At 38.9% G+C, this 23,194-nt stretch overlaps 1 protein-coding gene across 2 annotated transcripts; it reads left to right on the top strand.

The window, feature by feature from the left end:
• Positions 1-3,765: 3,765 nt before the first annotated feature.
• On the top strand, positions 3,766-23,185 carry IL1R1 (interleukin 1 receptor type 1). Of its 2 annotated transcripts, XR_010439834.1 has the most exons (14): positions 3,766-3,850; positions 4,506-4,769; positions 5,785-5,927; positions 7,641-7,872; positions 9,384-9,573; positions 10,505-10,679; positions 11,848-11,913; positions 15,754-15,874; positions 17,197-17,342; positions 18,130-18,273; positions 19,336-19,500; positions 20,230-20,723; positions 22,049-22,332; positions 22,931-23,185. XR_010439834.1 is itself a non-coding variant. In XM_064710440.1 (12 exons), exons 3-12 carry the CDS (start codon positions 5,837-5,839, stop codon positions 20,604-20,606), a joined length of 1,707 nt encoding a protein of 568 aa, XP_064566510.1. In that variant the 5' UTR covers positions 3,766-3,850; positions 4,506-4,769; positions 5,785-5,836; the 3' UTR covers positions 20,607-21,044. The 2 variants fall into 2 exon arrangements, 1 of the variants encoding a protein (XP_064566510.1); XM_064710440.1 differs by lacking the exons at positions 22,049-22,332; positions 22,931-23,185 and having other exon boundaries at positions 20,230-21,044.
• The last annotated feature ends 9 nt before the right edge of the window (positions 23,186-23,194 follow it).

The raw sequence follows: 23,194 nt of genomic DNA, 5'->3' as shown, positions 1-23,194 counted from the left end.
GAATCTTACTAATGTTTCACGATTGATTCATTCACATAATTCTTAAAAAAGTCTAGGAAAGATCCTCTGCTCTGTGAAAAATGCATACTTTGCTCCTGAATCACAATTTGGCAGTACTGATTGTTACGGGTGTTCTTTCAGAAGTGTACTTTCAGTTCGTAGTGATTAGTTTCTCTAAAATGAGTGCCAGAGAGTACTTTGGGGAGTTACTTTAAAAGTGTGGTCATGACCCATATCAGAATATAGATATAGTGATGTGTGCCACATTCTACAAATAACCATTTTATCTAGTATTTATCAAATATTCCAGACACCCACTATATACGTTGTTGCACTTCCTTGAGACTGATGGGTTTCTGGCATGCTCCCTATTCTCTTGCTACATGGTGGAGAGCTTTCCTGCAGCTTAATTTGCAGCACTGCTGTTATCCTCTAGTAAGATATTGTAAAGAAACATATTGGGCAGATAAACACTTAGAAAAATATTTGTTTTTAAATTTCTATGGCCTATGAACTTTCCCTGATAGAGTCAGTCATCTTAACATCAAAACCAGTGAAGGCAAAAGCAGATTAAAAAGTATTTTGTGCAGCTAAAATAGAGTTTGCAAAGGCTTACAAACACACAGGAATATGAACAGAAGTTTACTCCTTTAGCTCATAAAAGGTTTTTTCCCCATTTATATTATCAGGTGTGCTGGTAAACATTTCACAGCTTTCCTCCCTGAGAGCTCCATTACTCAAGCCAGCCGTTCATCCTGATACTGAAAACAGGGAAGAAGCAGTATGAGAATCCTTTCTTTCCTCAAATTAGTGTTGAAACCAAGAGGGAAGAAAGCTAACCCATCTACTGCAAAAAAGTCCAAGCTTTCCACTTGGAAAAGAGTAATGGTTCTGTGAGTCTGGATCACAGCTCTTGTTTACCATTTAAGAAGTCAAAACATGCCTTCCCACATTTTTTCAAACTCATAATCAAGTGGACAGTCCTTTCACACTCATTTGGAAATTGTTCAAACCTCAGGTTGAAGCTTCTTGTTACATTGCATTTTTATTACTCCTATTAAAATGTATGTTTACTTCAACTAGAATGTAAATAAAGTTAATGAATGTGGATCTTGAACAAAAGCAGATACAGGGATAAGCAATCACTGAATACCCTACTGTATTGAGAAGTGAATAAAAGCAAGCTTGTGGGAACCAAAATGCAGGAGATGAAGGCAAGCACAAGGGGAAAAGGTTCTGAAAACTATGGACAAGGAAACAATTCCAGGGAAACTTCACCCTGGAAAATTCAATTTCTGCTTGAATAAGTTTAGCTTTAACACCAGACTAAACAGTGAGAACTGTATAGAGTTTCTACACAAACCTGAAGGAAGAAACTATTGTTCGAACCAAAAAAGTGATATCCTGGCACAGTGGAAGAAATAGCTGATCAGACCAGAAAAAAAGTAAACACTTAGAATCATAGAATCAAAGAACGGTTTGGCTTAGAAGGAATCTTAAAGATCACCTGTTTCCAGGTGCAGCTTACATGGTAAAGTGCAAATAGAGCTCTGCTCTAAAAAGAGAAGGTGAGCAACTTCAGGTGATGGAACACAGGAATGGTGGCAGCAGACACTCACATTGCCTGTTCTGGTGAGTACCAGACAGATGTGAGAGTGCCTGGCCTCACTTCATGAGTGGGGTGATGGATTGCCAGGAACTGGTATCTCTTGTGTGACAGTTTCCCAGAGCAGGCATGATAGAGCCTGGCATGCCCTGGGTGCAATGGGGTGCACAGGTACAATCTGTTTCATCGAATGCATGAAATGCCTCCGTTTCCACCAGGCTGCCGAACGGGCATCAGTTCTGCTGTGCAGCAAAGCCGGGCGCTTTCTTTCCAAGGTCAGCCCAGGTAAGGTTTGCCATGAGCCCCGAGGGCAGCCTGGGCGAAAACAACGCTGAAGTCAGCTCGCCAGCCCAGGGGATCACAGCCTGAAGGGGAGCTAAACCCAGGAGTGACGGCCAAAGGAAGCGGGCTGATGCCCGAGAAAACGGGCTTAGCCAAGCTGCGGGGAGATGCCTCGCAGGAGGCCACACAGGAGGCTGCCGTGACGACCAGCTCGCCCTGTGCCAGGTGCCGCACGCCCTCGGGACTCGGCAGGGCTCCGCAGGGCTGGCCGGCTCCCGGCGGCCATTCACCGCCTGTGACCCTTCCCGCCGAGCCCGGCCGGGCCGGGCCGGGAATTGACTGGGGGCGTTTCAAGGGGCGGCCCGGGGGCGGTCCAGGGGCGGTCCACGGGCGGTCTGGGGCCGGTCCGGGGGCGGTGGCCGTGGCTCCCGGGCGAGGTGGGGAGTGCTGCCCGCCCGCCCCGCTATTGGAGCGGGCAGGGGCAGCCGGCGGAGAGCGCAGGGAGGTGAGGAAGGGTGGTGGGCGCTGTGGGGACAGTGCCTCGCTGAGTCCCTGGGCTGGACTGGGCTCGGCTTCCAGTGCCGCCTGCGTGGCGGGGAGGAGACGGGAGGAGAGGGGAGGAAGGCTGGGTGGGCTGAGGGGTGCATGCTGGGGCCGGCCGGGCTTTTCCTTCCCCGCGTGTCTCCTGCCGCGCCGGGGCCCGTTTGCCTTCCTTGGTTGTGTGGGGAGCGGGACTGGGGGGTCCCCCGGGCCGGCGCCCCCAGGGCGGTCGGGGTGCCCTGGCCAGATGAGGTGCAGTGCTGATGGATTCCAGAAAACCAGGTCCAAGCCCCTGGGTTTGTTGCTTTCAGCTGTGTTTTGAGGCCGTGTATATTTCTGCGGGGTGTGTTGCTGCAGTCTCCCAATCTCTGCTGGTTTCTCAGCTTTTATGGCCCCAAATAGCTTCCGTGGAAGTAATTCTTTCTTTTGTTGTTGTGTCTGCTTCCTCGTTGTGTGTCACATTGTACGAGCTCAGGTAGGAAGTGCGATGGACAAGTGAAGGCTGTAGGAGTGCTAACGCTGCCACATTTTTTAAAGTACTTGTAACAGGAAGCGGGATAATGCTTGCCGCAAATCCTCTTGACCTGCTAAAACACCACAAAAACTATTTCTGTATTTATTTATTGCATAATGATGATCAGACGGGGGCTCTTTATTAACTGCTTGTGTGACAAGAGCAAGATTTTGGGTGAGAGAGATGGCTGTGTCCAAGCCAGGAAGGAGCTGCTGCTCTGGCAGTCCCGGAGCTGTGCTGGTCACAGCCTCGATGGTGCCGGACAGCAGCCTGGGGAGCCACAGCTTGGGAGGAGAGATCCACTGAAAGTTACCGGGCCGAATCAAGGCTCTGGTGTGCTTCCAGCAGCAGCAGCTCTTAGGTTTATACGATTTTCTTCAGGGACCCGAGAAAGCTGCAGGATGTATTTGTTTTTCTTTTTCAGAAATGCAGCACCATCCACTTAATTGACTTGGACCATTTGTACATGTTTAGATCCTTAAAAAACAGGCTAAAAGGTCTTGCACAAAAGTTGCAGAAAAGTATTTTAGAATGCAGAATCCTTAATTCAGATATTTTAATTCATATATTTTATGAGAAATGAGATGCCTATTGCTTATTTCTTGGTATTACTGGTTTCCTCTATCCTCCTGAGATTAAGACATTATTTTTTTAATACTTTGCATCACTGTTTTTGATAAATATAATTTTGTCTGTATGAGCTATTCAGGTTCTTTTAAATGCCTCCTAGCAGTACATTGAGAATGTTACTGGATACTTAATAACCTAATTTAGATTTAAATAAAAAATGTGTCACATTAAAATTCTCATTGCTTCATATTGACAGGTATCAGGAGTTAAAATGACATAGAAAAGTGTTCAAAGTATGAACTGTGAAATTAACTCCTTCCACTTGATACTGAAAGAAGGTACTGTTTTCAGTTTATTTGAATATTGATAAGTTTGCCCTTTTCTCTGGGCTTTGGATACACTCGTTGTCTCCAGTTTGAAGAAGTACACTTTCTTCAAGTTCAGGTTTAGAACAGTTAATACTGTCTCAAAGTTGAAGTAGAATTTAGCTTGCAAAGACCTAACTATTGCAGGCTTCTTTGACTGCATTTTGATGTAGCTTCACCAAAATGCCTTGAATAATGGGTTTGTTTTAAAGACACAACTTTTCTGCAGTTTGCAAGATTGTCTGCAAAGGAGACACAAGAACTAAAGTTTGTGGTCATTGTGTCAATGTCCCAATACCCTTATTATAATTCTAATTATTGTCTTGCCCTAAATTTAAGTATTTGTTTCCTTTTAGTTGTTGAACCTATCTTACAAGATTGCTTGACAGATGTGTAACATTGTGTTGTTTTTGGCAGAAGCTTCTTCTCTGGAAGATACTTGCTAGAATTCTTGGTCAGTCTCTACTGCAAGTTTTGTTGTTCTTTTAAGTCATCACTCTAATGTACAGGGCCATGCTCTTGCTCTTACATTTAGGGTGTCTGTAGAAAATTTAGTTTTGTATGTATATGCTGCTGTCTAAATGACATGTTTTGTAAAATGTTTTTTCCCTTTCTCTGCTTTTTACAGGTAAACTGAAACTCCAAAAGTGATGACCTGCTCATTGGCAAGTTACAGGAAAAGCAAGGCAACTAAATAAGCATTGTGGTATGAGGATTTAGTCAGATAAACTGTCCAAAAGAGCTATTTACCTGGAGGCTGTTGTATTAAATTATTGAGTTCTGCACTGTGTGACCCTCACTAATACCCCAACACTTCTGCATATGAAATGCTTCAAAAGAAGGAACTGCTGTGGCTTATTTGTGACTGAAGTGAATTACATTGGATATAAAAGTAAGTCACAGCTTACTTTTTCATAGAATAACTTATCTGCTTCCTGCCATTTGTGGCTGAGTAGAAGGCAAATATTAACTAGGACCTGTGCAATAAATGTTTTGCAATGGACTGCTACATGTGAAACCAGCTTGCTTTAGAGTGAGAGGCAGCAGCATGCAAAACAATCAAAAGCTGAGGAAAGGCAAGGCCACTGAATGTAGATCTTAGCTTACAATGACTGCCAGAAGGGGAAGGATTTAATTGTTTGCCACCTGATTGACAGTAGAAAGCTTGGGGAGATCTCTGATGACACCTTACCAAAAAATACTGGCGCATCTCAGAGGGCTTGATTAAGGTTCAGAGTTTCATAGAAGCCACTTGTGGGCTATGAGGGCAGTGGTTGTGTGTTCAGTCATGTCGTTGTTGGAGAAAACCGAGAAAAAGACCTGAGGTGTGAATTGAAACTACAATTTATGGACACTTTTTTTTTTGTGTCTGACCGCAGCAATTCATATTAGCTGTGGTTTCCACAGATATTTGGCTTTAGATGCCAGTTTTAAGTGGCAGATGACAATAGAGTATGCTTGTCCTTCTGCAAAGAACTGCAAGTTACTGTTCTTAAAAGCTACCTCAGCTGTATAAGAGCAGTTCAAAGAAGGAAACCTTGTACATCTCTGTGATTGTGACTCCTGAAAGCATTTGGAAAGAAGAGTAAATTAATCAAGCTTGTTTTTAAGTTATGCAGTATAGCTTAAATCACTATGCTAGCATAATTTTTCTTTGCTTGAGGTTTCTTTTTTTTTTTGGTTTAACTATGCTGGTAAAAGACTATCACACTTATGCAAGAGTTATTCTATTGGGATAGTTCTAGTTCCAGGAAAAGTTCTAGTAGAAAACTGAAAACTGAGCAGCTGTTTGTGGAGGCCAAGAGTTGCTGTAGTTGAAATCTTCAGTAACTGGGGCTAAATTACCAAATCCATGTTTTCCCTCCCCAAGATGACTAATGCTTCTTCTGATTTTTTTTTTTCTTAAGGAGTAATGCAGGGTGCAGAAGGCAGGGCAGCTTGAGCACTCTTACCACACCAATGGAAAAAACTTCTGGTTTGCAGCAAAATATGGCATCAAGATTTTTGCTCATTGGTCATCTCATTGTACTGATACCTCTCTTCAGTGCTGGTAGGTTAAATGCGTTGTTGAAATTGCCATTTTAAAAAAGAAAATCTGCATGAGATGAATTGTGTGTATTTAGTAGGAAAGAGTTACTGAGAGCAAGTAGTGAGTTTGGGTTTGTTTTTGCTTTAGCATACTGACAATAGCTGGATGCCTCTGCTGGGTTCACATTTCACTGGGGATGTCATGGACAAATGGAGATAATTTTTTTTTTTTAAATTTAGGGCTCAGAGGCTTTGATTAGCCTCTCCATGTTTCTTATGAGGAAATCCCAAAGTGATTAACTTCCTTGACCTAAGGTTAACTATAGAGTGCCTTCTTCATGAGATATTCTGTATGTCCAGTCCTGAAAGCAGTAAGGCTGAGTTTTCTTTACAATTAAATTAGTAATATTTTTAATGATAGGTCTAGTATTTCAGTAAAGTTTAAAACTACATAAGTTAATTATGCTTGTCTTGCTACTCTGGGTATAAGCAGTCTAATACTAATGTGTCTGAATTAGATTGAACTATATGGAGACTTACTTGGAAGTCTTTAAATGGGAAGCAGTGATATTTGAAAGATTAGGGAAGATTTTATTTATTTTGAAATTGAATATGTTAACTTTGTATTTGTACAGCCATTGAGCAAGATTTGTAAAATCAGTTCAACCAGATGTTTGCAGTTGCATAAAAATTCAGTGTTGGACATAATATCACAGAATGCTTTGGATTGGAAGGGTCCTTAAAGATGATCAGTCACCAGTCCAACCCCCCTGCCATGAGCAGGGACACCTTTCACTAGACCAGGTTGCTCAAAGTCCCATTCAGCCTGGCCTTGAACATTTCCAGGGATGGGGCATCCACAGCTTCTCTAGAAAAATGCATGCAGAAGCTTGAAAGTTTTACAATCTGCTTTATAGCCAAATGGTCAGCTCGGTTTGTGTTACAGTAATTAATATTCTCCATTAAGTTTTTGTTTGCATGTTTGGGCTCTTGATAACTTCTTGTAATATCTGTCCTTTTTCTCTGATGTTTTTTGGCTGGTGTTAAAAGAAATGCTTGCTAAGCTGCATGATTGTGTCCTGTCAACTTGTTACACAGGCATAGTTATAAAATCTGTGTTTACATTAGCCTTTTCTGTGATGTTTTGAATAATGGGCCTTTTGGTTAAAAGTGAAAATGTAGGAAGGAAATAATACCTTAGTCAAGACTTACTAATCTAAATACTTTTGCTCTCCAAATTTTTTTCCCTGATTTGTTTTGACCCCACAGTCCTAGGGGCACAATAGTGTCACGAGCTCTGCACTGATGCTGTTTGCACTGTGCTTGACATAAATAGTATTTACTTTAATAATCTGACAATTCTGCAAAAGTACTAGCATGGTTAAATACAAGGACATGACAGGTAAGTTGGGAAGCTTGGAGTTGCCTGATGAATCCCATGGATCTTCTTACACTCTGTTTTGCAGTGAGGCTGTTTGACTTGCATGTGCCTGTTGCTGGCTACTACAAAGAGGGAAGTTGTGCCTTAAGCTTGTAAAATATGTGGTCATGTTCTCAACCAGAAGGTGGTAACAAACAAATAATAGCCTTGTGATGTTTTAATAGTAAATTGTTACAGAAAGTTTTTCTAATTCTGTCAACTTGGAATGGGTATTAATACTTCCTAAACATAAAAGAATAGAAATTAAAAGTACTGATCTTTTTTAATTTTTTCTATTTTTTTTTTTGTTAACAGAAGGGTGCGTTATTTGTGATTACTTTGTGCTTGTTGGAGAGCCTATAGCTATTACTTGCCCAATAATTACATTACCAGTGCTTCACTCTGATTACAATTTGACATGGTATAAAAATGGGAGTGCTACAGCAGTGACCACAGAGAGAGATGCCAGGATCCACCAGCGAGAGGCCTTGCTTTGGTTTATTCCTGCTGTGCTGGAAGATTCTGGACTTTATGAATGCAATGTGAGGTAAGGAAGGAAACAAGTGGATTGCTAGTGTTTGCAAGTGTAATAATTAATTTGTGAAACTTGAATGTACAAAACTTCTTGTTTTAGGTAAGATGCTTGGATCAGTTGAAAGTGCTGTTTTCACCATGCCTTTAGTTTCTGCATGCTGCCTGTGTTTCTCTGCTATTCCATGCATTTAGTACTACAAAAGTGGTTCATACAGAAGACTATCTTAAAGCCTGACAGTACTAAAAATGGTCTGTGGGGGTGGTTGGTTGCTTTGTTTGTTTTGGATGAAGTGTAAGGTCACAGGAAAATGCCTTAACCTCTTTGGCTTTTCCTGTGTTCAAACTGCTGTTTGATACTGACAGAACAGAAGAACACTGGTTTCTTTGTGGGACAAGGCTAAGAGGAGCAAACAGTGCATTTTATCACCCCACAGACTTTCTGGAGAGCTTAGCAACTTTTTGGAAGTATTACTAGAAACCCACAAGTTAAAAGGCTGAAAACAGTTTTTATGATTTATTTTAAAATATTGTAATTCCTGGTCAAAAATGAGAATACATTAAAAGAGCAAAACAGTGTGGTAGACAGCTTTAGAGACTGAAAATAATGTGTCTCTACTACTACTCAAATAATCTGAGTGAATAGAGAACTAAAAAGGAATAGATTCTTTGAAAAGTATCTATATCTAGCTTTATTAGTACTTTAGAGCTCTGGGTAGATCAATCTAGCCCAGCACTGGACTTCACTACTGAATTAGGTCATCAAATCTTTTTTACAATGGTTGAAATTCAGTGTGTGCTGAACAGGAAATTAAGTTTGGGAAGACATACATAAAATGTTCCTTTCCTTACGGTGTTGCCACAACACACTGAGAATAGCCAATACAGACTTTTCAGGTGGCCTTAAATTTGGTTTAGGAGTGTGTAGTTATGTGTACTGGTGTGCATAGAGTTGTGCTGGAGGGATCTGGGTTGTGAATGATCAGCAAAAACTTCCAATGTCACAGGCACATTCCTTCACTGGAGTTTACCAGGAAATCAAAGTTGGAAGTCAGAAGACCTGTAATCCATTCAGAGCTACCCAGCTGCATAATTTTAATTTAGCCTTTCCTGCTATGATTTTAGTTACTTGAGGTATGAGATGTGTTCCTGTGGGCACCTCACATCTTTGGCTTACTTTTAATATCAGCAAAACAAAAAACTTGCTGAGGTTCAGTCATATTAACTGTAAGCAATATTTTGTGCATCAGACTCTTAAGCCTTAACTGCAGCTCTGAGAAGTCCTGATGTCCCCTCTCATGTGTCCAGAGCAAATTCCGTTTCTGCTCACAACACAAACTCAGAGCTTGTTCCCATCTCTTCACCTGGAACAGCTGCTGAGAGGCTGAGGATGGTGTTTACAAACTAAGGGAATATAGCATGGGTGTTATAGAGGAGAGGATGGTAGACCTGCTCAAGTCTCTCTCCCTGACTTGCTAGAAATAATACACTGTTAATTACATGACTTGTCTGCTGTTCTAATTATAGGAGCCTTAACCATTCTAACAAAAAAACGATAAACTTAACAGTTTTTAAGAACGATAATGGATTGTGTTTTAATGGAAAAATGAAGTTTGAACAAAAAGTGACGAGCACGAATATTGGAAAGATTATATGCCCTGATCTAGAACAATTTAAAAATGAAGAGAATAATCAGCCTGAAGTACATTGGTATAAGGTACTGAGCATGTATATTTCATATATAAAGATACAAAATGTATTATTTAAAATGTCTTATGAATTAACTGTCAAAAGCAGCTTTTGGAAGGGAAGGTTTATTTTCTCTACAGTTTGAGTATGGCATAAGTGTGAATAAGATTTGTGCAAATCTGGTTCATCCTTTGATTATTTTATGTAGATAATAAGTTTTAAAACTTGTATGTTTCTGTAAATAGAAGGCTTTGCATAATTATTTCATTTTCTCAGAATATTAGGCATTGTTGACCATGCTGTGGTATTCTTATGCTGCTTACTTTGGTTCTGTGAAAATGCTCTGTAGACTGAGCAAGCTTGAAAACATGTATTTTATCTGTTTTAAGGGAAAAATCTAAACAGTTCAACTCCTAATTCTGATGCTGGTATTAAGGCAGCTACATGGGCCTATACAGGTTGAATAACCTATGTGGAGCACCTATATATCTTTTGAGGTGAAGAGATTCTCCACTGCTTGCAGGTCAAGGAGGAGAAGAAAGCTTTTTTTCCCAGAGTTTGCATTGCCACAGAAATGGGGATACACCCAAACAGCACAAGGCACTGCTACAGCAACTCTTTCATCACAGAGAAGGAGGGGTGGAGGCATGTGTTCTCATAAACTCTGCTGCATGTGTAATAACTTATACTGCACCTGAGATAGAAAATTGTCCAGCTGTGAACTAAAGCACAGTGTTTTAAAACTTAAAGGATTGGCTGCAGTGATTTTTTTAAAAGTGCAAATGAGCAAGATGTTATCAGACTTTGTTAGACTGGAGAATGCTTGGAAAAGAATCCACATTATGGCTTTCAAAGAACTCAGTGTTTGCCAAATATTTTAATCATCAGTAGAGTACAGTAACTGCTTTGTCAGAATTTTTTAGTTCCCTTTAAGTCACAGGTACCTTTGGTGTGTTTAGGAGTGTAAACCTGGATTTCTTGAAGACAAGCGACTTCTTTTGGCAGAGGGTGAAAATGCTGTCTTGATTCGTAATGTAACTGTGCAAGACAGAGGAAACTACACATGCCAGATGGTGTACACATATATGGGAAAACAATTTAATGTTTCAAGAACCATAAGTCTGGAGGTTAAAGGTGAGTGCATGAGGTTATTCTGTTTTTGGCTGTGCTGTAAACATCTGTATGCAGGCATAAGATATTTGGCAAGCTACTTTTCAGCTCTGTGAAATTAGAGTTGTAAGTCTTCTTTAATTTATTCCTGAACATAAAATTGAAAGGCAGTGTGGCATGTTGTTACCCTTGAGCTTTGCTTTTGAGGAAGAGTTGTCATGGGGAAATGAGTAATGCAGGGTTAGGAATGAGAATTAGAAGAAAGCAGTGGTTCCTGGAGTGGAGGCATTGCTTTTGCCAAAACAAACAGTGCACAATTAAAGTAAATAAACTTAAAAATAGAAGATTTTTTTCCTGAGACTATCACAGCAAATGACCTGCTTGAAGCCCTGTTGGTAAACTTGCTTCTCCATTGATGGGAAAGGAGATGTGATAAGCTGTATAAATAATAAAAAAGTTAATAAATCTTCCTCTGGAAGGGGTTGGCTTACTGTTGGCACTTGGTTGAGCTTTTCTGCTCTCACTCTGTCAGTAGTGTAATTTATTGCACTTACCATTGTGATTATGTCTTTGTGGGCAATGTTGCTGGTGACCTGACTTGTAACATGATAAAAGTCCTATCAGAATAGTTGTCTGGAGAGACAGGTCCATCTTTTTAGGTTAAACCAAAATTCTGACTTTATATAGGAGATATAAGAACAGTGAGTTGTTTGCAACAAATCTGTACATCTGCAGAATGATACAATTCCAGCCCAGTTTAAGTATGTGGTTTTTTTTAAACTTTTATTTAAAAAAATATTCATCTTATCCAGGAAGTAATTGATACAACCCTTTTCCTCTTCCTTATCCATCTCCAAAGAAGTTAACTGCGTTTTTTGGTTTTGTCTTTGTTTGTTGGTTTTGTGCTACTTTCATGTCTGCTGCCAGTAAATTTGAGTTTTTTTAAAGCATTTTAAAGTTGTTTTTTTTTTTTTTCTGTTACCTTGGAACTAAAATAGAATAACTTGGAGAGAGTAGAGCAAATATCTTATGAGACATTTCTGTTGTAAATTTGAAATTTGTAGTAAGTATGGCACTACAATAATACCAAACAATAACACCAAAACCACTGTAAAACCAAAACTATTGTCAGTTGAACTAAGTTGTGGATCTTTTCCTGCCTGAAGGTGTTATTTTTCTTTGTTTTGGTTAGAAAAACCACTGCAGATGCAACCAGAGTTTATTTATCCAAGGAACAATACAGTTGCAGTAGAACTTGGTAAGTATTGACTGTTTAAGAGATCGTTAACTTTAATGAAACAAATAAGCTCCTGGTCTTTTTGAAAAGATATGTGAGTAGTTCCACAGACTTCAGCAAGACTGGGAGATAAGTATGTGGATTGACAATATCTGGAAGACAGAGGATAGATAATAGAACGTGCTTCCCACAAATAATTTGTGGGGGGAGGTAACTGTGCCTAAGATTGGAGTCTCTTGACCAGCAGTGTTGTGCAGGATGCATTTATTTATTTTCTGTTATTTCCATCTATCCTTTTCACCATTTCTCTTGATGTATCCTCAGTATCTGTGGAAATATGGCTTATGTACATGTAGCACATTAGGATGGTTAGCAGTTGACCCATTCAGTAGCTGATTTTCTTCCTGTGTGTTTACTGTCTCCCTTCCCTCTCCACAACATGGATTTTATTCCTTGTTTTAGGGTAATACAGATTTTGGATACTGATGTTTTGTCAAACAGTGAGCTGCTAGTTGATGCATATCCCAGGTTCTGTTTATCTTGGAAATTTATTAAATAAGAGATTCTGGGTATAAAGAATAACTTCCTCACAGAGAGGACAGCTGGGCAGTGCAGCAGGCTGCCCAGAAAAAGTTGTGATGTCTGTATTTAGAGGTTTTAGAGCCTGATTGAATAAGTCTCTGAGCAGCCTGATCTGACCTCAGAATCAGGCCATACTTTGAGCAGGAAATTTGATTCCTGCTCAAAGTTCCTCGCTTTCAACCTCAATTGTTCTGTAATTCTCTGGGCCAAATGTATGGTGTTGCATTCTTTTCCCAAGCAAAGTTACATGTGTTTAAAGTGCACCACATATCAGACAGTTGTGTTCCACTGACGAAGTCCAGAAAAATGAGATTGGAGCTGCTTAAACTGTATTTTTTAAAATCATTTTGTACCAAAGGGGGCAGTTTCAAACAAAATATTTGATTTAAAACGGCATTAACTGATTTTGGAGAAGTGTGATTGGCTATTTACTAGAATTTTTTAGTACAGGAAACGGTTTTATAATCATTTGAGGAATTAGATCTTTAGAGAAGCTCTGAGCAAAGGTTGCATTTGGACTCTTAACACCACATGGGAGGTCAGGCCAGAGCATTGTGGATTATTTTTATGTGCATCACCCTCATGGAATCTCACATAACACATCTACTTTTGCTGTTGCTTTTTCTGACATTGAGCTTGTAAATTGTGTGCAGCAGTTGTTGTTTTCTCTTATTAAAGCTTCATGTTTCTTTTTGTGTCATGTGAAGCATTTTTGTTTATCCCAAATTCTAACTTTCAGTATATATGGTGTTAAATTGGACAGCACTGAAACACTAGTGGGTTTTGTGTGTGTGTGTTTAGGGTTGTTTGGGGGTTTTAGTGGTTTTTTTTTGTTCTGTTCTTTTCTTTTTGGCCTCAATAGCTTATGAAAAATAAAGACTTATTCTGAAGTGCCAGGTTTTGGTGAGGATTGGTATATTTTGACCAGAACTGTGATTGTGCTTTAACAGAAATTATGTTCTTGCAAAGTCCAGAAGGCTTTGTTTTAAATAGTGAGAATATTCAGGATCTAATACCAAAAGTATTGCGTTAAAAGTTTATAGTCCGGTGGTCTTCAGATGGTTATTTAATTCTGTTGAAATAATCTAGAATCACTCAGCAGCTCCTTCTTTTCTGGTAATTGAATCTTCTCTGTCTTCATTACAAAAAATACATGCCTGAAAAACTTTCAGTTCTTTCACTGTTAAGGGAATTTGTTCACCAGATTTTTGATTAAACAGGGAGACTTTCCATAGTAATTATTTTACCTCACGCAACCCTAACTTTTGTGTGAAAACTTGACTTTTTCTTTGTAATTGTAACTATGGAAAAAATGAAGTAATGTTACAGTCGGACTTCCCTGTACTGTATCTCCCACTCATGAAGTATCATGTAAGTCTCATCCCAGTTTTGGCTGGTAGTTATCTCATTTAATTCAGAAAAGTTCTTACTGATGCAGCCTCTACTCAGGAGGAGTCTGATCTGCAGGCTCTTCAATTTACTGAAGGCAGTGTTAGGGTTTTTTTTTCAATGCTTGATAGCATTTCCTGAGCAATTTATTAGTCCAGGGGCTGGCTGTGACACTCAGCCTGAGTCATTAAGACTGTGTTATAGGACAACTTGTTTAGACTCCTTATTGTAGGCTTTGGTCCATATTTGTTACAGCTTGGACACAGCATTAATTAAAAGTTGTGCTGGTGTATTGTTAGGTGCTTTGGACCACCTAGGATGAGCAAACCTTGATTGCTTTACAGACATTAGAGTAATAGCCATAGATGAGACTAAAAGGAGACTCCAGCCACAAAGTGAGTTTATTGTGACTACTGAGATCTACAAACGATTCCCTATTACAGGAATACATTGGGGGGACACTTCTTAAAGGAATTTGAGATTTCGTTTTGTTTGTTTTAAAATGACGTTGCCATTCAAATATTCAATATTCTCTGTCCAGTACCTTCAATGAGGTACTGGGGGAAAAAATAAAACCTCCTACTGCATGTCTGGCTGTGAGTCAGAATCTCTAAGCAGCTGCATGAACACTTGTATGGAAACAGCTATATGATTTTTGAATGAGAAGTGGCAGAAGGTGGCATAGAAACTTAACTACATTCATGAATGTGTGACCATAGAATGCTTGAGGGGATTTTTTTGAATAATTTTGCAATGCACTAAACCACATCTTAAAAAAAATTAATTGTTGTGGTAGAAGGACCTGAGGGAAGAGATCGGGGAGCATCTCTGATTTCTGTGTGAACTCTTGTTCCAGTAACTGCTTTCCATGTGAGCTAAAGGTTTATTCCATACTTTTGTTAGAGACCATCCCTTGGTGGAAGCATCTAGATCTGATGCGGTTCTAGGAAATGAAAGACTAAGATCTTTACGTAGGCCAGCTGAGAGAGCCCACCTTCTGCTATCAAATCCTAACTTCCATGAGTAAAATACAGAAGGAAAGGAATCCAAGAAAGCTGCTTGCCTTCCTGTACATGGAGCTCGCTGAGGTACATTGGCAATAAATACATTTTGCAAATTGGCTTGCTTAATACTGAGGTGTTCTGTAAGATCTGGACTCTTGGTGGCAAAGGAGCTGAGTGACAGGTGAGCTTGCTGTGGAGGTAAAGTGTGATAATATTCAGAAACCATCCCAGTGGACAGTGCTGGGCAAAAGATCCTGATTTGGTGTAAAGATATGCAAGGTCACTAAGAATGGGATTCAGCTCCCAGATGTAGGTTGTCTGCGCATGGGTATGTGCATGTGATCCAAGGTCCTTAACTCAGGCCAGTATCAGCAGGAGCTCCATTCAGTTGCCCACACAAAGAGGGCTGTTTTGGGTGGTCTGGCTACTCTAGCAGTGTGGTTTTCTTGAAGATCTGGAGTCCTGTCTGACACTCCATAAGGATACCTCGGATGCTTGAGGGCATCTCAAATGTGAGATGCTCTCAGATGCACATGCAACTGATTCGAGCCCTGGAGATCTTTCAGTGGAGTCCAGAGAGTCATTCAGTTAAGGTATCTACTTTAATGTGAGTGGACTTCAGCAGAGATGAACTCTGTTACTAGCTTAGACACCTAGCTTGCATGTAGATGTGAACATTCAGACACTTACATTTAGGGTGGAATTTATACCCAGATTGTAGACACCCAAATTTGAATTACAAATGGATGAGTTTTAAGGACTTTACTTTTCAAAAAGTAAGTAAGTTTCTTTTATATCCCTCCTTTTCCCAGCTATTCCCTCATCACTTGATTCTGCTCCTATTACAAGACTTTCAGTTTCTGTGTTTACATTTGTTTTTTTGTAGGCTCTCATGTAGTTATGGAGTGTAATGTATCAAGTGGCATAAATGGCTTGATTCCATTCTGGCAAGTTAATGATGAGGATGTTGATATCTTTGATGAAACCTACAGGGAACAGTTTTATGAGTAAGTATCCTTATACATTGAATTTGTAGTGCATATGTAGGTGAAGTAATCTGCAGTAATGTGCTGGGAATTCATTATAAAGTAGACTACTAGTCAAATGCCACTAGTCATTGAAAGGCTGATTAGAAGTCTGTATCAAACACAAGTATGTTCTTATTGCTTGGTTTTAAAAAAATAACATTTTATTATAAATACTGTGTCTGATACAAATAGAATGAAACAATCATGTAGATTTTTATAAAACTATCGTGAAATACAATTTTGTAATACTTAGTTATGTATTTTTTTCCTTATGTGATTTTTTTTAATAGTACCTTAAAGCCTGTCCTCTTATCATTAATCTGGGAAGGATACATTGTTCCAAAATAAAAAGTCACCCAACTTACTTTTATTTGTGAAAATGGTCCTTTTTAAAGTACAGACACAGCTGCTAATCCTCAGGAACACAAGGCAGAAATTCTTGTTGCAGGACATTTAGGTTCCAATGTTTGACTACCCTGAAGTAAAAAAGTGTTCAGGTGGAATTTCAGATGGGGAAGTCATTCAGTTTGTGTTCATAGCCTCTTGTCCAGTCAGTGGGCACTACTGAAAGGAGCCTGGCTGCCTCTTCTCCACTCCTTCCTTCCATCAGGTATTAACTCACATTGATGAGTTCCATCCCCTGCCCCCAAACCTTCTCTTCTCCAGGCTGAGCAGTCCCTGCTCGCTTGTATGACAGATGCTCCAATTCCTTATCTGTCACATCACTGAACATGACTTGCTCCAGAAAATCCATTCATCTCTTGTACTAGGCAGCCCAAAACTGGCCCTACACTCCAGGTGTGACCTCACCAGTGCTGAAAATCACTGAAGGCTCATTTCCCTTAACCTGCTGGCAGTGTATTTCCTAATGCAGTCCAGGATGCCAGGGATCTGATTATTTCTGCTCCTATGAAGGATTTGCATTTTGCTTTGAACTTCATGAGTTTTTTTTTCATTTGTCCATCCTGTCATGGTTCCTCTGGATGCTGGCTGTTTTATCAGACATCCCTCTGAGTTTTGTTTCACCTGCAAAACTGCTAATGGCGCACTCTGTCCAGCTTGGGGGGGAAACTCAACAAACGCAACCCAAAACAAACCTGAAACAAACTAATCCTAGTATGTTTTTAGTTCATGAAATTGTTAGTTACAGAAGTATATTTACTGTGCTTCACTAGCTTCTTAGGTTTATAAAGATAAAAAAATTAATGTATTTGTATTTGTGGATAGATGAATCTGTCTCATATTCAGCATAGAAATGCAGCTGTGTACAGATGTTTTCCTTGTACCTTTTCTTATGACAGAGAGGGCTTGCCTCATGGACTTGCTGTATCTGGAACAAAATTTAACATTTCAAAAGTGACAGTAAAGGACTATGCTCATAAGTTCTTCTGCCACTTCATATATGGTTCTCAACAATTTACAGCCTACATCAAATTAGAATACCCAGGTAAGAGATCTCTTCTTGATAAAATGGTGATCATTGACTTACTTGTCAGTTAGTTTGACCATGCCCTACTTAGAATTAAAGCTGTGTGATATACTTTTATGCAAAATGGGCAGTGCATCTCAGTGCCTTTGTTTGTGAATTTTTTTCTCACATTCTTAGCAAAATGAAAGAAAGCAGTGCTTTTGATTTGCTTGGTCTTCTCTCATTCAGTATTTTGGGACTGAAAGTGAAAATGAAGTCTAACTTGTTACATGACTATAATTTCTTCATAAAGATTATCAGGGTAGGATTTAACTTTAGAAATTGTTTAAGGCATTGACTAAAACATGCATTTTGTGGGGGGTGTTTTAAGGACAGTAAATGGGTAGGTTCACTGACAGGTCATTGAAGGGAGAGACAATGGAATGCTAGTTGGTCTGGGGAGATTAGGTCAGGAAAGCACCTCCCCACCTTTCCGACTTCCTTGCTTTCTGACTGATAGAATTTTGTACAAGAATTCTCATTCTACTGCTGTGCTGGGTTATATGTCAGTATTTTATTTTGGTGTTTCAGCTGAAGAGGAGCCTCATTTATCATATTGTTGAGGTATTTTTTCTCTGAAAGATAAAAGTAGGCTTATCAGATAACAATAATGTCAGAAAGCATAAATTAAACAGTTTGTCCTGTTCTTTCACTCTTTTTAAAACAGAAGTATTTTAATGATGAAACAATTTTGTACAATCCTTGTCTTTTCCTGGTTCTAGCTTATAGTTGTATTTGTTTTCTTTCCTATTCTGTGCTGCTGCAGCTCAAAACATTCAGGGGTACTTAATTGGAGGAGGAGTTTCCTTGGTATTTTTAGTGTTTTTTACTCTCTTTATCTACAAGATCTTCAAAATTGATATTGTGCTTTGGTATCGGGACTCCTGCCATCCTTTCCTGGGGAAAAAAGGTATGTTTATGTTACAGTGCTGAGTGTTGTTTTGAGCTCCTACCTTTACTTGCAAAGCAGTGAGTTACTCTCATGGATCATGATTGGTCTTCCTTGGGGTTTTTGAAAGGATAATATTGTTTTTAGGATGTTTAGAATGAATTCAGATGACAAAAGCCAGGAAAAAAATCAGCAACTTCCCAGGAATCCAGAATTATCATTTCTTTTCCTGAAGACCCACCCTAGTGGTTTGAATACTGCTCTGACAGCAGTTTTTCAGATCACTTTTAATTACTGTTGTTACAGAAAGCTTCTAATACATTAGAAGTGTTGCGTGTTTTTTATTTTCTATAGATGAAACAGGGAAAATGTAACTTGGTGTTGTTTTCTGTTTAAAGCCACTTTTGATTATTTTACTTTCTGGAAATTTTGCTTTCCTGGCATTCAAAAAAATGTTGATAAGGGTGTTGTCTATGAGAGTATGCTGAAGTATGGGTAATTTCCAGCCATCTGAGAGGAGATACTTTGTTTCTCTAGCCATGTATCTTGTGGAGGTATTAATATTCTCTTAGATTTTCTTCAAAGTCTTTTAAATTATGTCTTTCTGAAAAGTTTGATCAAAAACATCCAAAACAATTCAGATCTTGAAATTCGACACTTAATTTGTTTTTGTTGTCATGTCTAAGTGGTTGCTGTGGTTGAAACTCCAGGTTGCAACACCACCTATAAGTATGATGGGAAATGGAATTTTAAGTATCAGTTGTACCACTGAGTCCACTGTTTTTCAAATAATTCAGTGATGACTTTTTTATTTTGTGTTCAAAAGAGAAAGATGCAACTTAATTTTTCAGGTCTCTTTTGCCTATTCAGATTCAGTATCCTGAATTCTAGAAGGCCTGATCCTACAAATATTTCAGGCTTTGTATAATCCTACATGCTTAGCTAATATAGCAGGATTAGGACCTAAAACAATGATTCAAGTAAGGGAAAACTCCCCAGAGTTTAGAGATTTTGCTTGTTTGCTTGCTTGTTCTTGTATCTTTAGAATTTTTTTTAATGGAAGTTCTGTTGTTCACTCCTTAGTTTCAGATGAGAAGATCTATGATGCTTATGTTCTGTATCCAAAGAACAGAGCAAGCTGCTTGTATTCATCAGATATTTTTGCCCTGAAGATACTGCCAGAGGTCTTAGAAAGGCAGTGTGGATATAAGCTCTTCATACTTGGGAGAGATGATTTACCAGGAGAAGGTAAGTTAGCTGAAGACAAATTTGACTAGAGTTTTCTTGTTAACCTGGAAATAGAACTGAGAAACAAGCCGTCAGATGGGAATATAAATCTCTCATCATCATCAAATGACCTTTTTTTTTTTTTTTACAGTTGAAGGATTTTGGTAGTTGTTTGAGAAGGAAGGTTTCCCTGAGAATAGAATCTAAAGTGCTGCTTAAATTTTTCATCTTGAAAAAAATGCAGTAGTCTGTTCTCAGGGTTTAGCCATGGGGTTTTTGTGTGATATTTACCATATTTCACTGTTTGTGACTTAACTGACTGGAATGCCATTGGTGGGGGGAATCTTTTTTTTTCTCTTCCACTTACTGGAACAAAACCAGTTGAACACATCAGAAACAGACAGTTTAAGGTAAAAAGCTTCTGTGGTTCTGGAACTTGGGTTTTTTTTTTGCATTTGTACCTATGATGGTAATAAAATGGCATTAGAAAGATAGTTGGTAGCTCTTCTCTGTTCCTGCAAAACAAGGATATAGACATCTAGACTCTGATGAGGTCAGATTGTGTTGCATTGGCCAGATTTCTATGGTAGGCCAACCCAAGGTAACTGCTTGCATGTTCATATCCTCTCCCTATTTTGATGTAAAGTGTGCCAGCTTAAATATCAAACAGTTGATAAATCAGCTGCAGAATACTGGTAACAGAAAATAGAAATGTAAAACCTTAATTTTGCACAACCTTTTTCTCTACAGCTGTGATCAGCATTGCTGATGAAAAGATCCGTCAAAGTAGGAGAGTGATAATTGTTTTAGTACCAGAGCCCTCCTGTTACAACATTCTGGAAGATGAGTCTGAAAAGCAGCTAGCCATGCATAGTGCTCTTATCCAAGATGGCATTAAAGTAATTCTCATTGAACTTGAAAAAATACAAGATTATGCAACCATGCCAGAATCCATCAGATATGTTAAGCAAAAGCACGGAGTTATCCGATGGAAAGGGGACTTTTCAGAAAGGTCCCACTCAGCAAGAACCAGGTTTTGGAAGAAAGTGCGCTACCAGATGCCATCCAGAAAAAGTGGCTCTTTATCACAATTGCATTTGTTAACAAAAGACTTGAATGTTCCTTAAATAACAAATGAGGAATGACACTTAATGACTGATGCAGTTCACACAGTTGGTGATGGATTCACTGAAGGTCTCATGTATCTGTTTTGTGCAATCTCATCCAGATTTACTGGAGTGAAGGTACTACAGTTTCATCTACAGATGTGAATTTCTTATTTTTTTTACTTCTGGCTGGATCAACAGAACACTGTGAAATATCATCAGTAGCACATGTAGGAAGTACACAATTACTTTTACAAGAATGATTTTGTGAAATTCCCTTGTATTAAAAAATGAAAGGACAAAAAATTGTCAAAAACTTGAAGCCAATGAAGAAAATTTGATTTTTTTCCCTGCAATTAAAGTTTCAATATGAAGGGAATTACACTAATTATTGTTGTGATATTACATCAGGTGCATGGCTGGTGCCAGTAAATGTTTGTTTCTTTTTTTTTTTTTTTAATGAAATGACACAAACATTTTCTTTGTTACAAGTTTATTTGCCTTGTTCAGTTTGCGGAAAGATAAATCCCCATGTTACTGCATCAGTGTGTTATCATCCAGGAGAATTCACATCCAGGAGAAAAGGTAAGAGAAATCCAGCCCTCTAAAAGTGCTGTAGAACCTGACAAAGCTTAAATACTCTTCCCTAATCTCTTTTACATGTGAAAGATCAGTGCCATTTTTAGTCACTTGTCACATGCAGATATTGTAAAAATACCTTTGTAATCTGTATCAAGTCAAAAAATTAATCTCCAGAGAACTTTTTTTTTCCAGTTAAATGGCTGAATATATTTCTTTACTCAAGTGGAACAACTGGCTAATGACACAGAGTCTGTCATGGGAGGTACAGGATGATTGACTTCATCCACCTTACCTTAAGCACCGTATCAAGGGGCAGAGAGAGAGAGAGATGCCCCTGTGTTACTCCCTGCAGCTGCTTGCTTTTCTCCTTTCCCTCTGCTCTGATATGTAAGGAATCTGAGATGATTGTGTGCTGAGGGCTGCAATCACGACTTTCCAGACAAAAGGGAAAGGAAGTTGTGTAAAATGTTGAATCGTTTCTCTTTCATATTAAAATATTTTTAATAGTATTTTGTATGCCCGAAGTGTTAACTCTAAAGTTATGTTTGACTTGTAGGCAGTGATGTAGTTTGCAATGATCAGTTCTTTTTTTGGGGAAGGGAATTATTTGAATAATTAGAAAAAATCATCAGACCTCTTTAATGCTATGTTTACAGCTATTAATTTTATAGAAACAGGAGATGAGAGCCAAGTTCCCCATGTAATTTCAGTCTGTCCTTGAACGTTATGCTTTTAGGTTGTGAGATCTTGTATAGGAAAGCCTCAGGAACTGACTGTTACTGCTGCTTGTGACTCTGAATTTTTGTGTCCTGTCAGCTTCTTTCTTGCAGCACCTTTTGCTCTCCTCCCATTCTAACTCCAACCTATATTTTCTCTTGCAGCTCCTTTATCTTCAAACAAGCAACTTGCTTTTGTGTCAAACTCCATCACTTTCCAAGCTCTGATTGAAGGCTGTTGCTAATACAGTGTTGGGCAGAAATTTTCCCTCTGGTATCTCCACTTGTTTGTCTGAAAAAAATTTTGTTCTGCAACCTTCAGAATTCATCTATTCATTTACACACTGCAGTGTTGGCTTTTCTTCTTTCATGGCTCAAGCAATTTTCTTATGCCTCCATACTCAACCAAACAAAACTGCTCTGGCTGATAAGTGACAAAACCAGTGGAAGTAAGTTCTTTTCTCAACTAAATTGTGTGCTGTAAACTAGAAACAATGCTTTTGAGAGATAGTGCCTTCTGAGCTTTGTGAGTTGTGTGTGTTTGGCAGAATAGAATAAGAATCTGTTAATTTCAAGAGGAAGGGGGGAAGTGCATTTGAAATGTCAGACTAATTCAAACTGTTATGGTACTGAGGTGTTTTATTGATGAATGTCATGTATGTACAGACCTATGTAGATGCTTATAGTCTTTTCCCATTCTGTGTTTTAGTCACAAGAGAAGTGTCAAGGGACGATCAGTCCTAGTCACATTTAATTAGCTGTTCATGCAGTCTGCCTTCATATATGGCATGTGTTCTGTGGCAGCCTGTTGTAGGGTAAAAGAGCTTTGAGATCCATCTGAAGTTACTGAAAACGATCTGAACAAGGCTAATTGTTACGGTTCACACTCATAGAAGAATCAAATAGGACAGAAACTCTATGGTTTGGTCACAAAACTCTTCTTTAAGAAGATCCCTGTATCAAATGTGAGGACCAGACACTGACATTATGGTATTTGTACTCTGAGAACTAGGATGTAACGCTGACTTTGTGCTTTCACCTTGACAGCTCAGTCATGCAGGCCAGCCAACAGAGTTCCAGCGACTTCAATCCTTCTAATTACTTCTGCTGACTGGAGCCTATTGAAAGGAGAACTGCTACTTGTTATTCCCAACTCTAGGAATGGAAGGTTATTTTACTGAGCCAAAATAGTGGTTTTTAAAAAATACTTGTTCCTCTTGATATATTTATAAAAATAATGCTAAAGTTTTCATGTGTGTTATGTAAAGGCACTTTGAGGAAGAGTTCATTTTAAAATTTAATAAAGGCACT

This window comes from Zonotrichia leucophrys, chromosome 1 (assembly GCF_028769735.1).
Source record: "Zonotrichia leucophrys gambelii isolate GWCS_2022_RI chromosome 1, RI_Zleu_2.0, whole genome shotgun sequence".
Taxonomy (NCBI): Eukaryota; Metazoa; Chordata; class Aves; order Passeriformes; family Passerellidae; genus Zonotrichia; species Zonotrichia leucophrys.
The sequence above is the reverse complement of the archived record's forward strand: the minus strand, read 5'-3'. Positions and strand labels throughout refer to the sequence as shown.

Bases quoted from the DNA above. Each gene is read 5' to 3' on its own strand.
- IL1R1 (XM_064710440.1), top strand. From the start codon at position 5,837: ATGGAAAAAACTTCTGGTTTGCAGCAAAATATGGCATCAAGATTTTTG. The intron at 17,343-18,129 runs GTAAGAGATCTC...GTGCTGCTGCAG, and splicing joins CATCAAATTAGAATACCCAG to CTCAAAACATTCAGGGGTAC. The intron at 19,501-20,229 runs GTAAGTTAGCTG...TTTTCTCTACAG, and splicing joins AGATGATTTACCAGGAGAAG to CTGTGATCAGCATTGCTGAT.